The sequence below is a fragment of the Bidens hawaiensis genome, unplaced genomic scaffold (assembly GCF_021521415.1).
Source record: "Bidens hawaiensis isolate Kalapana, Puna unplaced genomic scaffold, B.hawaiensis_p1.1 tig00011192_1, whole genome shotgun sequence".
In the NCBI taxonomy this organism is placed as follows: domain Eukaryota; kingdom Viridiplantae; phylum Streptophyta; class Magnoliopsida; order Asterales; family Asteraceae; genus Bidens; species Bidens hawaiensis.
In genome coordinates this window covers 227752-244709 of record NW_027491870.1, presented here as the reverse complement: position 1 = coordinate 244709, position 16958 = coordinate 227752, and the positions used below count along the sequence as shown (strand labels likewise).

At 32.5% G+C, this 16958-nt stretch overlaps 1 protein-coding gene across 1 annotated transcript; it reads right to left on the bottom strand.

Moving 5' to 3' along the window:
* Positions 1-10176: 10176 nt before the first annotated feature.
* On the bottom strand, positions 10177-10959 carry LOC143537450 (uncharacterized). Its single transcript, XM_077031223.1, has one exon. It carries the CDS (start codon positions 10957-10959, stop codon positions 10177-10179), a length of 783 nt encoding a protein of 260 aa, XP_076887338.1.
* Between the last annotated feature and the right edge of the window lie 5999 nt (positions 10960-16958).

Below are 16958 nucleotides of genomic sequence, written 5' to 3'. Positions count from 1 at the left end.
ATGGATCGATTCGTGAAAAAATGGATTCGCGTACGTAATGTACGTTAAGGCATTATTGTATTGAATCTTTTCAAGGCTAATTATAATGTAAAAGTTTTATCCAATTTAACGTCTTGAGAATTTAGGCTTATTGTTATAGTAAAACGACCAACGTTTAGTGTTCTTTCTCATTCCCAAATTGAATTGCTGCTAGTTATTTTTTTTCCTTATTGTTATAGGTTAAAAAATTAATTTTAATTAGTTGTGGGTTAAGCTTTTTACATCAAAATAGGCTTAAAGCCATATCCAATTTAACGTCTTGAGAATTTAGGCTTAAATATTTTAATTTTAACATCATTACTTATGGGCTTAACTAGATATATTAGATGTTTATATAACTATATGTCTATATACGTATTAACTGGACTTCATTTGTAAAAGCAGAAATTTCTAATTTTGTTTTTTTTGTGGCAAATGGGTATTACTCCCAACCAAAGTTTGCCGGTTCTACTCTCATTTGAGGCATGTTTAATTCCATTTTTATACAAATTATAACAAAAAAACCCATATAAAAAATAAATTGTTTAAACCCAACAAAATACTTTTTTTACTTAAGACCCAAAAATTTTTTCGCATTCGGCACAAATTTTTTTTAGCTTTCTCAGAGCCGGCCCTGCCGGTGAATGCACATGCTAACAAAAGTTATCTCAAAATGCATTGCTATCATAATCATCTCACATTTAGCTTCTCTAAAAAAATGACGCAAAATTAACCTTTTTTAGAATAGTCTCGATATAATTTTTCTCCAGAGGTTGCGAGTAGTAATATCCAAATAATCGAAACATAAACGTACGGGTTATCAAAGCCAAGTCACATTTAGTTTTTGTTTTTTTTTGTTTTTTTTTTAAATTGACGCCGTTACTATTTTCCTTATTCTAATAATATAATGTATTGATTTATAGAATTCGGAATATAACATTGCGACGTGCTTTCTTTTTTATTTACGCATAAATTGATTTAAAAACAAAGTTGTATTCGCAATAAAGTTTATATATATATATAGATAAAGGATTCGATACATTAATTTCTTATCATACATTATGTACACGAGCACATGGAACGTTGATTTCAGAAACCCTAAATCACACAATACACTCATTTGCCCCGTCGCCCTCCCTCAATCCATCTCCACACCACCGATCCACCACTCGCCGGCAACAACACACTTTCACCATCGCCAGAGTCGACAACGATGGTCCTGCAATTCGCTGGAAAAACACGAACGCCGCTCCCATTGTTTCATAGGTTTTTGTTTAGCTTTTGATAAGAACTGAAATTGAAATTGAAGCCAATTAATTAGTTACTCTTTGAAATCGATTCAATAATTATCAATTTGAAGCTTCAATCGATCAAATTTGAGTTTTGAATGATGGGTTCTAACCTTGAATGTATCAGGATTTAAGCCTGAACGTTTAAGTTTTTTTGTCTGAACGTTTTTACAGATTTTAAACCTGAACGTTTAAATGTTTAACCTTGAACGTTTTAGGGTTGAGAATTTGGCTTGAACGTTTTAGTGTTTTAAACCTTGAACGTATTTCGTATACGTAATGTACGTTAAGCGATTTTGTACGTTAACTCATTCATATATATATATATATATATATATATATATGTATACACACATATATTTGTATTGTAAGCTACAAACAGAGGCGGATCTACATCTTGCATACAGGGTTCGGCCGACTCCTGTGATAAAAAAAGAATTAGTGTTATATATACGAAAAAACTCTTATCGACCCCTGTAAAATTTTGACACTGACCCATGTGAAACATTGAGAAAAGAAGGAGAAAAGAAATAACAAAAAAAGAAGAAATATTATCGGAAAGTTTTCCGGCGAGCTTAAGGTTGCAGCGGGAAGGTAGAGTGGGTATGGAGGAAGAGAAGTTAATTGTATTTTATATTTTATTGGTCGTATGCCATAACACTTTTCATTCTTAGGTAGCATTTGGTATGAGATAATGGTAGGCGTAATGAAATAAATCATTCCAAAGGAATAAAATAAAACATGTTTGGTTGTCTTCATCAATGGAATGAATTATTACTAAGGAATGAAAATCCTTTCATATATAACATTTTTCATTCCTTAGTAATAGGTGTTTTTTTCATTATTTCAAGGAGTGAAATGAAATAATCAACAATTATTATTATTATTATTATTAATTTCTTATAGTATAACTATTATTTAATTATAATAATTATTATATTTTTTATTATTATATCGGATTATGTTATTATCGTCCCATTAACTAATAAAAAAATATGTGTGTATAGTTTACTATTTAATAATAAAATAATAGTAAAGTGATTGTTCATTTCATTCCTTTGTGGTAATCAAACAATATAATGAAATGGTAATGATTCATTTAATTCATTTGTTCATTCCATTCCATTCTCTATTCCATTCCTTCGTTAATTCCATTACATCATACCAACAATTTCTTTTTTCCTATTATTAGTACATAAATAATAAATTATTTATTAAATTATTCTTTAGTTTAACCCAAGTTACCACATATTGTTTTTAGTTTTTCTATTCCTGATCGAACTAACTAGTTTCTTTTATTTTGTTTTGTTATTTTTTTTACTTTATCTTTTTATTTTTTATTAAGATATTTTATATATATAGTTTTGGCTTTGTCGTTGTCTTTATATAAAAACATATAAAGTTTATTCATACTTTTAGTTCATACGTAAATAGGTGCGTGTTTGCTCACTGACTCAAGGCTTTGTTGCCGTCAATGCGTCTCGTGATTGACGTAATTTTATTTTTGTATATATAATTTAATTTATCCTTTTTTTATGTGACCCGACCGGAAGATACAGTAAAAATTCAATATTTAGTGATTGACAAATTATCCCTAAAATTTCCGATCCCTGTGAAAAAATTTTCTGGGTCCGTCACTGACTACAAAGAGTGTTAGCACGGTGGCGTGACAAACCGAAATGATACCGTACTCCAACAGTATTGGTACCATGATGTTTCCAACATAACATCAGTATAAATATCGTACCGTATTCGTCTTATGCTCGGCCTTCAACTCCGTGGACCACGCTACACTTAACACGTTTCACAATGCCAAATCAACCTCATTCGATGAGATCGTGATAAATGATATTCAAGGGCCTAGCAAATGCACATAAAACGTGGGTGGTGGGTCAATATCATGTCAATAATCAATGTTCAAGCCAATTTTATGGCTGAGAACGAGAGTGGGTATGAAACTTAAGTTTATGGCTGAGAACGAGAGTGGGTATAGTACGTAGAAAGAGGAGCAACATCAAAATTAATATTTCAGTTTGTCAAGGGATCCTTTATATTTATTATTACTAACCAGTTACCCGCGCGATGCAGCGGTGTACGTGCAAACGTAATTGGTGTTAGTATATTTATAACCTCGCAACGGTACGTACGTGACCCGACGATGGTATGCATTTAACGTGGCATCGGACGTGTAGCCGGTGCCACTAAGCGCGTCACATAACGTCTATACGTGAGCAACTCGGTATGTTATCCACATAACCGATGCTTAAACGCACGTAATTGGTGGCGACAAGCAAGAAGCAAAGATGAAATGTATAGTAATTTCAAATAAACTATTTTTCAACCCAATCCGTATTGACGGACCAGTTCCGACCCGAATTCCGTTTTGACATGAACCCTTTCGATCTAAACTCTTCCCAACATGAACTAAATTAACCCTTTTTGTATTAACATGTTCCAATCTAACCCGTTCCAACACCATTAGCCGAACATGTCCGACCAGTTGTCGATAATAAATGGTAATCGCGTAACATGTTAGTTTTTTAAAACTCAATAAACTATAGCAATATCATACTCAAATTAAAGAGAATAAAATGCTCGTTTTTATGGTGTTTTTTAGAAAAAATATTAAAAAGTTAAAAAGTTACGGTCGTTAAAGAGTCGTGTGGGTAGTTGGTTTAGAATTAGGGGGAAATGTGTAACTATTTTAATAAATTAACAAAACTTGATTGAAGTTTAAAAACCATTATTGTAACTTATTTTTGAATGAGCAAAGACTAATTTGCCCCTACATTTTTAATATTTTATGCATCATTATTTGTATAACATGTAATAAAAGTGGTACATCTTAAAATTTAAAAGGTCCCTAACTCCAAATATAATGTTTAATAAATAATCGATATATAATAAATTATAAACTTGTCAAACAATGTTAACACATAATCGTTGTATCATAGTTTTTATAATTTTTTAAATAAACAATACACTTCTAATTTTTGAAGGGCTTTTAGTTTTTAACATAAATTTAATGAAATGACAAAAACAAAACGAAATGTCTTTAAAATTTTTATCAATGCACTTCTTAGAAAAGTTATAAATAACCAATGTTTTATTTCGTAGCAATATAATTTATTATTTAAAGCTATCATAAGAAAACTTAAACCGTAAATCGTACTTGTTGGCCATTGATTTAATTAGCCATTTAAAAACCTGGCTATGTAGACTGCTAGCTGTGAAAGTTATACAGAATTTATATATGACACCATATATGTATACGACTTATAGAGTAAAGATGTGTTCAATTTGAATTATTGATAAGAGCTAGGTTGAAATAATAATTTGTGTTTTCGTAAGAAGCCCGAGAAGATTTCTTGCCATTGGATTAAAATTTTGATGGTTATATTTAAGTGGGGCAATTTCATATATACCATTACAAATATTGAAAATATCATATATACCCATGCAAAACTAAAAATATCATATATGCCATTCCAAAATTAATAATATATCATATGCACCCAATTCAATAAAAAAAAATTTAAACAATGACCATATTACTCTAGTTTAATTAGATGCGATATATAATGTATACCATTTGATGCGATAAATCTTCGAATAGTTTGTAAATTTTGAAGAAGTGACGATAGAAGATTTGATTGCCGTTAAAGATTAGATATGTCGATTACAGTTAAAATAATAACATAGGGTATAACACATTATGTAATGGGAAGTGGTAGAATGGTGTATTCGTTAAAAATGAGCATATATGAAAGCTAATTTTTTTGGAAAATAACGATAGAATGATCATTTATTTATTTATTTATTTATTTAATCAATGTTATTGTAATCATTTAAAAACATTCAAACGATTTACAATGTTGTGGCAGGTAAGCGGGAAACAAGCTAATCCGCAACCCCCTTTTGGATAGCAAACTCAATCTTTCTTGGGGTATATATGATACTTTAACTGTTTTATAAAAGCATATATGATATTTTAGTTACTTTGTAAGGGCATATATGATATTTTAAAATTTGTTTGGGTATATATGATATTTATAATTTTTATAAGGGTATATATATATATATATATATATATATATATGTAATTTATCCTATTTAAGTAGATGACAAAAGTGAAAGAGAAGTGAAGGAAGGCACTGTGGTTAATTCAAGCGAATCTTTATTACTTCCCCTAATTTTTTTTAAATGCTTATAACTTTTTTCTACGCTGTTATTATTTTTTTTAAAATATATCTTAAAAATAAATGTTTTATTATATAATCTATAATATATATAAATAAAAACATAAAAATCCTATGTGTCGCGATGTGGTCGCTCCCCCTTTTTTTGGAGTTACCAGATTTGCTTGATTTTTAAATGGAGGCTTCTCATGCATTTGACCCGAATTTACGGGTATGGGTCTTATCAAACACATATATTTCTTAAACGAGTTATAACATCTTATTAAATTTAAAACTAATCTCACCAAATATTTTATACAAAAATCCAAGTAGGATTATACTAAAAATTAATATCTGATTTATTTAAAAAAAGATATATGTTATTTATAATTAAAAAACCAATTTTATAGGAAAAAAAATAAACGGGTCTTTGGTCCAATCAAACTCATATAGCTTTTAAACCGGATTGTAACATCTCATTTATTTATGAAACAATTTAATATCAAACCATAAGTATATTGTTAACTTTCATACAATAAAAATAAATCAAAATATAGATAAATATTAAAAACAAATAATATAAAACGACACCCGTTATACAGGGGATAAAAACTAGTATCAATATATAAAAGAACAAAGAAAAAAGCTACAATGAACTGGGTTAGAATTTCATAGTGTTTTAACATAGTTTTATTATTATTATTATTATTATTGTGTTTTTATAGCATTTTTTTTTCATTGTGTGTTATCATAGTGTTTTTTTAATGTATTTTCCAAATTACAGGTTCATATTTATGCAAGAAATTTGTAAAACACAATCGTACGTGATGAAAACACAAAGATGAAAAAACACAATTCTTATCAATAAATAATAAAATAAAAATCTGAATTAGTTTTAAAATTAGTGGTTGGTCATAACCGCTACTTAAAACCCCAGTCGCTAACAACATTGTAGTTATGTTCGGATTTGCATAGTACAATATTGAAATTACAAGACATGACGTGCTGAGTTCAGCTCCACAACTTCATAAAAACTCAATATTACAAAATCTTTTTTTTCCATGTTCATTTTTTAAATATCATTATTTTCCAACAAATTAATCTTTGCAATACATTTCTCGCAACATTATTTGCAATACTTTTTTGAAACTAATAAACTTAATAAAAACTTTTTTTTTTGTTATTTTTCTAAAAGTATAGTAACCTGGGTTGGTACTCCTTTCATCTTGTCTTCGAAAAAAGCTACAATGAACTGGGTTAGAAAAAAGCTAAAAAAGCTCATATAGCTTTTAAATCGGGTTGTAACATCTCATTTATTTATGAAACAATTTAATATCAAAACATAAGTATATTATTGAAAGATGTAAATTCTCTCTTGATTCATTCAGTAATTAGTTTACAATACATAGACAATCAAATCCCTTTATTTCGGGATAGAATCAAACTAACAATATACAAGATAACAATCAAACTTATTCTATAATTATCTCTTTATCTATTACACCCCCGCAGTCGAAGCCGGAGGAGGCCGAATGCTTAGACTGGACCTGAAATCATCGAACAATACTTTCGGGAAACTTTTTGTGAAGATGTCTGCTATCTGGAAGCGAGTGGGAACATGAACTATTCGGACACTACCCTTGCGGACTTGCTCGCGGAAAAAGTGTATATCAAGTTCAATGTGCTTGGTTCGTTGGTGTTGAACTGGATTACCCGACATGTATGTTGCGCTAATGTTGTCGCAATAAACCAGTGTAGCCATCGAAAGCGGTCTGTGCAGCTCGAGTAATAGGTTACGTAGCCAGCAAATTTCTGCTACAACATTAGCAACTCCTCTGTATTACACTTCTGCACTAGAACGCGAGACTGTTGATTGTCTTTTAGAAGAACATGATAGTAAGTTTTCCCCAAAGTAAACACAATAACCAGATGTCTATCGGCGAGTGTCGGGGCAGCCTGCCCAGTCAGCATCGGTGTAAGCCCTCAATTTCGTTTCCCGAGATGGTCCGAGAGTGAGACCGTAGGAGTCGGTTCCTCAAAGATACCTTAACACCCGGAGTAGAGCATTCCAATGAGAAAGTTTTGGAGCATGCATGTGGATGCATAGTTGCTGAACCGCGTACGAAATATATGGCCGAGTAAATGTGAGATACTGAAGAGCACCTGCCAAGCTGCGGAAAAGAGTGGAGTCATGAAAATCATCACCGTCGTTGTTGCTGAGTTTTGGTTTCGTGTCGACCGGAGTTGGAACTGATTTGCACGTGCTCATGCCCGCGCGTTCCAGTATGTCACCCACATAATTTTGTTGAGACAAGAATAAGTGATTTCCGGTTCGTTTAACAGAAATGCCCAAGAAGAAGCTAAGTGGGCCAAGATCTTTCATTGCAAACTCAGCTGCCAATGTAGCCATAAGATTGATTCGGAGAGTGTCCGAGGATGTGGTGAGGATAATATCATAGACATAGATAAGAAGATATGCCGTGTCATCGCCCCGGTGAAAAACAAACAGTGAGTTCACTTGCTTTGAACAAAACCCATAGTTGTGACGAAATCCGTAAACCGTTGGTACCACGCTCGTGGTGCCTGTTTCAAACCGTATAGTGATTTCTTTAGTCGACAAACGTAATCCGGATACTTGCGGTTGCGGAACCCCATCGGCTGATGCATATAGACCGTTTCATTCAAGTGTCCAATGCATGGCGTCATTCCGGTATGGACAAGGCAATAGTAGGATTTCGGCGAATAGGGACGAAGGAGGTAGTGTTGAGGTTTAAAGGCTGCCTCGGTTTGGATATGCCGTCCATCGAGCGGGTTCTGATGGTGCGGACAGAAGTGGTCTGGCCCGAGGAGGGGGGTAGGGGTGGTATGTTTTGCGGTTGAGAAGTGGGAGTGGGCTGTGTTGGGGGTTGAGAAGGAGCCAATGGGGGTTTAGGTCTTCTCGAGTAGGTTATAGGATTGGGTTGATGACCTGAAGTAGACAATGGAGGGGTTACAGTATGTGAAGGGGCTGGGGTTGGGTTGGTTGTGGGTGGGGAATGGGGTTGATGGTCTACGTGAGACCAATGTGAGGGGTGAATGGGGTCGGTAAGGAATGTGTATGTTTGAAGTTTAGGTTCATTAATGGTGCGGAATGGAAAAATGGATTCGTCAAATATGACATGTCGGCTAAGGATTATTGTACTAGTAGAGAGATCGAGGCACTTGTACCCACGATGTTGAGTAGGGTACCCGAGGAAAACACATGGTTTGGATCGGTATTGTAGTTTATGAATGGTAGTATGGGGAAGTAATGTGTAACACAAACATCCGAACACTCTGAGATGTTCATATGCCGGGGTTCGATTATATAGAAGTTGAGTGGGGGGTTTTGTTTTGGATTGTTTTTTAGGGAAGAATATTAAGTAAGTATGTGGCAATCTCTAGCGCGTGATTCCAAAGGTTGTTGGGTAGGTTAGCCTGAGCGAGAAGGACACGGATTATGTTGTTAATGGAGCGAATTTTTCGTTCTGCTTTCCCATTTTGTGAGGAGGTGTAGGGACATGAAAAACGAAAGAGCATTCCGTGTTGTTGGCAAAATGCTTGAAAGGAATTATTAGAGTATTCCTTTCCGTTATCGCATTGTATCTGTTTTATTGTTCGTTCAAATTGGGTGTGAATTAACTGATAAAGTTGTTTAAAAATACCAAGAACTTGAGATTTATGAGAAATTAGGAAGGTCCATAAGAAGTTGGTGAAATCATCAAGAAATAAGATATAATATCTATGACCACCTGTACTGATAATTGGGGATATCCACAAGTCACTATGCAATAAATCAAAAGGCATATAAGTAGAAGTACTAGAATTAGCAAAGGGAAGTCTAACACTTTTACCAAAAACACACGATTGACAAAGTTTAACGTTTGATTTATGACATGAAATAAAATTAGAATTTCTAAGTGACTTTAATGACTCAGGACCCGGATGACCCAATCGTTGATGCCACACGTCTTGTGAGATTGCAGCAAACGAAGATGGTGAGCGAATCTTGGATAGGATCTCCGGCGTGAGAGGATAGAGGTCCCCGGTGCTATTGCTGCGGAGGATACGCGCCTTGGTCTTGAGATCCTTCACAAGAAAACCATAAGGGTCAAATTTAATTGAAACTTGGTTGTCGGTTGTAAGGCGACGAACATACAATAAGTTTTTAATTATGTGGGGGGCGAGCAAAACGTTATTTAGTTTTAGTGGCGGATAGGGTGGTGGTAAGGTTTGGTTGCCATGTCCAGTTACCGGAATAGTATTACCGTCACCTACAATTATGTTTCGTAAGATACCCGTATTAGAAAAAGACGAAAAGTTACCTGGGTTGTTTGTCATATGATTTGAAGTGCCGGTGTCCATAAACCAAGGCTGTTCTGGAGGGTGGAGTGACATTGTGTAAAGAGCCTGGTCAATGTCTGTAGGTGTGTAACCCATTGGGTACGCTTGAGCCGGCCTCGGACCGAGAATCCCCTGTCCCGTGTTTTGTGAAGCTTGCTTAGATGAGGTTGGGTAAGGGCAGGGGGGTTGGCCTCCCAATTCTGCCAATTTGTTTGAGCTTGAGTGGCATTGGGCCAATAACCTAGAAACGGGGCCCAAGGAGTAAAGGAACCAGGTTGTGGCAGACCTTGTTGTCCACGACTTCTACCGGAGTAACTGCGGTCGCGACCTCATCCACGAGCTTGGCCACGTCCACGTTCGGTGTTGTAATTTGTACTGCCAGCAGATGATGAACCAGTAGGAATAGGGTCCGTTTTGGAGGATGCTGCAAGGGCTTGGCCAGCTTGGTTTGCGGACTGAAGAGCAATGGCTTCCCGTTCCGTCTCCTCTTGACAAAGTTTCGATCGAACCGTGTTAAAATCCGGGAGCGGCTCCGTGTTCCGGATGATGGCTGCTATGGTTTGGTATTGTTCAGTTAACCCCCCAAGAAGTTTTAACACCAATTGAGTATGAGAGAGAGGGACGTCGACATTGGCGAGGCGGTCGGCGAGTACCTTAACCTCCTGGCAGTAAGAGGCCATATCTTTGAAAGATTCCAAACGTGTGTTGGTAAGTTTGGATTGGAGATGGAGAGCCCGAGAGCTTTTGTTGTCTTGAAAAAGGTTCTCAAGGGCAACCCATGCGTCATGGGCTGTTGAGTTCTTTTTCATGATGGTTTGGGTGAGGTCGGGTGAGATCGTCCCGTAAATCCATTGTAAAACAATGGCATCCATTCTTCTCCATTGATCCGGTTCCGTCGGTTTTTCCGCTGCCTCCTTCTGTTTGTCCTTATCCGAAGAGGTTGAGGAGGCAGTGGTTAAACGTGGGGCTAGGTGGTCCTCGACCAGGTAGGCCGTACAATGGATCCGAAAGAGTTCGGACCAGGTGTTGTATTGGGCGTCTTCGTTGTTGAGGATAATGGGGACGAAGTTTTTGATGTTGGTCACGGTTAGGGATGGATGGATCTTGTCCATGATAACGATTGGTGGAAGATAGGGGGGAGTTTGTAGGTGATCGAAGGAGAGGGAGCAGACAGGCCAGAGATCGGCTAGGGTTTAGGATGACTCTGATACCATGAAAGATGTAAATTCTCTCTTGATTCATTCAATAATTAGTTTACAATATATAGACAATCAAATCCCTTTATTTCGGGATAGAATCAAACTAACAATATACAAGATAACAATCAAACTTATTCTATAATTATCTCTTTATCTATTAATTATTAACTTTCATACAATAAAAAAAATCAAAATATAGATAAATATTAAAAACAAATAATATAAAACTACCCCCCGTTATACGGGGGATAAAAACTAGTATCGATATATAAAAGAACAAAGAAAAAAGCTACAATGAACTGGATTAGAATTTCATAGTGTTTTAACGTAGTTTAATTATTATTATTATTATTGTGTTTTTATAGCAATTTTTTTTTCATTGTGTGTTATCATAGTGTTTTTTTTAATGTATTTTTCAAATTACAAGTTCATATTTATGCAAGAAATTTGTAAAACACAATCGTACGTGGTGAAAACACAAAGATGAAAAAACACAATTCTTATCAATAAATAATAAAATAAAAATCTGAATTAGTTTTAAAATTAGTGGTTGGTCATTAAACCCCAGTCGCTAACAACATTGTAGTAATGTTCGGATTTGCATAGTACAATATTGAAATTACAAGACATGACGTGCTGAGTTCAGCTCCACAACTTCATAAAAACTCAATATTACAAGATCTTTTTTTTCCAAGTTCATTTTTTAAATATCATTATTTTCCAACAAATTAATCTTTGCCATACATTTCTCGCAACATTATTTGCAATACTTTTTTGAAACTAATAAACTTAATAAAAACTTTTGTTTTTGTTATTTTTCTGAAAGTATAGTAACCTGGGTTGGTACTCCTTTTATCTTGTCTTCGAAATAATATATTTGTGGTTCAAAACTTTAAGATTAAATGAAACCTGGTTAGATATTCTTCTATATATCACCTATCAAGTATCATGATAATGTAAAATGGCTCGTATTGTTAATAACTTAATATCATATTCATAACTTTTAGAATAATTCAGTTTGGTGGGGCTGCTTCTATAAATATAACATCCTTTTCTTTTCGACTATTAAGTTGTAAAGATAAATAAATTTGTTTAGGACTGAGAGTTTGAGACTTTGTTCATATTGTAAGATAACTATTACAGTATTGGTAAATATAACGTGAGCATTAATATAAACCATTAATTTAAAAGTTGATACCAATAAACACAATTGGAAAATAAAAGAAATAAATTAAGAAAAAGATGCTATAAATATAAAGGGTCCCTTGACAAACTGATGATTTTTGATATTGGCCCTATTTCAACGTACTATATATACCCACTTTCTTTCTCAGCCACAAATAATATATAAACTTGAAGGCAACAATAAATATGTGATTAATAACATTGGCTGCTAACTTGCTATAATTAAAATTAAAAAAAAACTAGATATTTTAGGAGTTATAAATGGGTTAGGCTAAATGTACCCCCTGGTTGCTTGTCATACCCTCCCCCCCCCTTTGAAAAATCAACTTTCATCTTAACCCTTGAAATCATATAATTACCAAATTAGCACAAAAGTAAGGATTTAATATTATTTTTTTACAAGTTGCGTTTTCTTTTTATAATTTCGAGTTTAGGGTTTTGGTTTTAGGGTTTAAGGTTCGGGTTTAGGGTTTAGGGTTCGGTTTCGGGTTTAGGGTTTAGGGTTCGTTTCGGGTTTCGGGTTTAGGGTTTCGGTTTTAGGGTTTAGGGTTCGGTTTCGGGTTTAGGGTTCGGTTTCGGGTTTTTGGTTTATTTTGTAAAAGATAAAGTGGTAAAATAAGGATATTATAAATATATATGCTATTAAAATTATAAAAAAATATTATAAATATTTATAATATTAATATTAAAAATATTAATATTAAAAAAATAAATTAATAGTAATACTTGATAGTTTTTAATTTAATATATGTAGTGGAGGTTATCAAATGAAAGTAATGTTGTAGGGACTAATATGTATATAAATATTGTCAAGAGTTAATTGTAATTTATGTAATAAGTTCAAAAGGAGAGTATATTTAGTAAAAATAGAGTAAGAAGGGGGTATGTTTAGCAACACCCTTATAAATTTGAGGGTGACTCGCACCACACCTGACACACTCTCTAGTGTGAATGGTGTTACGTTCGGTTAACAAACACTCTATTCATTGGAAGACTCCTTTCATGTGCTTGTAATCAAAGATACCCTAGGAGACATCAGTTGGTTTGAACTTTGAATATTAATCTGATGTTGGCCCACCACCCACGTTATAAGTGAATTTAGACCAGGGAAAATTGCTGTTAATATAATATTGACCCACCACCCACGTTATAAGGCTATGTGTAGTGGACAAGAAAATGGGCGAAAAGTGGGGGATTTGGGGCGCGAACACCGCCTCCCCTAGGCGAATTGTGGGGCGAAATTTGGGAGGGCGACATTAACTTGTCCGGAGAATTGTTCTTCTTGGTGGGGCCAGCATGAATGGATTGTGTGTGTGCATATATGTATGTGTGTATATATACATGTATATGTATATATGTTGTGTGTATGTATATGTATATGTATATGTATATGTATATGTAGGGGATGGTTCAAGAGAGAAATTATATTATTGCAAGAAATAAATATGGACCACTAGTTTTGTTTTTAAATTTTAAATGCTTAAAGTTAAATAAAGAAAATATTAATTATTCTCTTTCTTCAATTAATATAACTAACAAACTATAATACTTATCTATTTAATTAATATAACTAATTAAGATATTATAATTAGAAAATATTAAGAACTCATTTATAACTTACTTTTTGTTTCTTGAAATTTTATCCTACATAAGTATAATTTTTTCTTACATTAAAATTTCTTTTTATCCAAAACTAATTTCTTCCAACTCAATATATTAATATCCATCAACACATACTTACATTATGATGAATAATACCAAAAAACTATTTTTACATGTGTTTGCATTAGATATCGACAAAAAACATACAACCTACACAAAAACGTATAATCTACACTTGTTCTAAGAATAAGACAACATATAACCTACACACGAAAAAAATTAACCTACACACAAAATTCATCATCAATAAAATACACACGCACACGAAAACATTTTACCTACACACAAAAAACATATAACCTACATAAGAAAATTTTATCTTACACAAATACAATTTATTCCTACATTAATTTCTTTTCAAAACCAATTTCTTCAAACTCAACATATCAATATCCATCAACACGTAGTTACATTGTGATAAATAATACAAAAAACTATCTTACACATATTTGTATTAAATGTCAATAAAAAATATACAACATACACAAAAACATATAACCCACACTTGTTCTAAGAATAAGAAAACATATAGCTTACATGCGAAAAACATATGACCTACGCATGTGTAGGGTATGTGTATCTTTGTGTAGTTTATATAATTGTTGATGTCAAATTACATATGTAAGTTATATGTTTTTTGTATGTTGTACGTTTTTATTGCTCAAAACAAGTGTAGGTTATGTAACTTTCTGTAGGTTCTATATTAATTGTTTACATTTAATGGACACATTTGTATGATATTTTTTTATTATTATTTATGACAATAATTTTTATAGACATACCAATTGAAAAAAATATATATTATGTTTTGATATTTAATGTTAAAAAACAAGTTGATATATGCTAATATATTGAATGAAAATTATATTTTTAATATAAAGAAATAGTATTATATGAATAAATTGTATTTATTTTGAATAAAATGAAGAATTTGTAAATAAAAAATAAAACTAAAGTAGTTAAATTAGTTTAATATATTAATTAGAGAGAGATTTATTATGGTTATATTAGTTGTATTAATTGGAGAGAGAGAGTGCATTTATTGTTGTATTTACATATTTTTTATTTATTTTTAAACATTTAAAACTTAAAAAAACTAGTGGTCCATATTCATTTCTCACATTTCTTGTAATAATATCATTTCTTTCTTGAACTTAAACCTTTATATATGTATATGTATATGTATATGTATATGTATATATGTTGTGTGTGTATGTATATGTATATATGTTGTGTGTGTGTATATATATGTATATGCAAAATGAATCCTAGAAACAACCCGAACCAACCGAACCACCCATTCCCTCCTTTCGGTCAACACCATGGTTTGCAAAACTAACCGAACGTGAACTTACAATGGAACCCGATGAACCTAAACCAACAGAGCCAACTGTTTCAATTTCCCGACCCGAACCTAAACATGTACGCCAACCGAGCTATATGTTTTTTTTTATATTTTTAGTTATGTATTTTTTTAGTTATTTTTTTGGGTATTTCTTTTTAATTTAATGCATTTTTATTTAATTATTTAAATAAATTGGTTTTTATTTGATTAGTTTAATTATAAAAAGAAAATATTAAAAAAAGATACTGTGGGCCCAAATTGTAGCCCCTACACCATTACAACCCAAAACAAATTCGCCCCATTTGCTGACTGGGCGCTACGTGTCACAATTCGCCCCCAATTGTAGACTCTCCACTACACATAGCCTAAGTGAATTTAGACTAAAAATCAGCACAACAGTCTTGTTGACAAATAATATTGTTAAATTTTTTTAACGTTTTTTTTTTATTTTTTAAATGTGGATTCATAAATATTGTTATATAATAGCTATTTTTCTGTAAGTAAAATAAAAGAAATATGTTTAATTTAATTAAACATATTTAATTAAATTAAATATTTAATTTATTTTTAACTATATTTGTAGTTTATAATTTATTTTTAGTTAAAAAGATATTTAGCTAAATGTATAATTTAATTTTGTTTAAATTTAGTTTATTAGTTTTTATTTATTTATGTTTAATTTTGTTTAGTTATTTTGTACTTTGGGTACCCTCAGACCACCCGTAATGGCATGTTATGGGAGGCATTATGGGCTAAAACGCGAGGGGCACACCGCCCCCCACCCCCCGGCATTATGACTTATTTTTTTGGGCGTTTTGTATATAACGCGGTTGGAAGGCAAAAAATAATAATAATAATAATAATAAAGTTATGGCTTTATGGAGGCTTTATAACTACACCCTATTTTTGTATAAATCATAACTCTGACTGGCCGTCACGTGTCGCATAATGCCTGGGGGTGAGGCTTTATGACTACTCATGGTCTTAGGGTTGTGCCTCTCCACCTGAATCTTTAGTTATTCTCATTCTAATCTCTATCTCTAAATATAAAACTACACTAAAAATTACTATATTTTTATCTCACTTTTAATTAAATATTATTTTTTAATACATTTATCATTAAATTTTTCTGGCTCTTTCACTAACAACCATTTTTTAAAAAATATTAAAAAAATTTGCATGGTGTCACAGGAACTTCTCAAATATACATAATGTCAATCATTCACTACTAGAAAAAGAGATGTTTTTCTACAATTGAATTCGTAGGAAATTTATTGGAAAATCCAGTTTCTAACAATTTCCAACAAAAAGTTACGTTGGAAAAACACATGCTTGAAAACCATTTTCAACCGTTTTTCAACAACTTTTTTTTACAAAATTGCTACAAAAACATGTGGTTGTAAACTTTCTACAACTTTCATACAAAAATTATTTTGACTTAACATAATGTTTATTAAATAATGTTGTAGCAAAGTTGGAACTTATTTTTTTTGTTGGAAATCTGTTGGAACTACTTGTCATAGGAAATTTATAGAAAAATTTTGTAAAAAACTGACTTGTTTTTTAATAGTGATTATATTTTCGCTTTCTTTCATCCATAACACCATAAACTACTCTTTAAATTATAATAACTTCACTAATAACATATGATTGATAGGATGAGAACGGTACGTGAAAATTGATATACTTAGTTATTTAATTTTCAGGAGCATTTTCTACT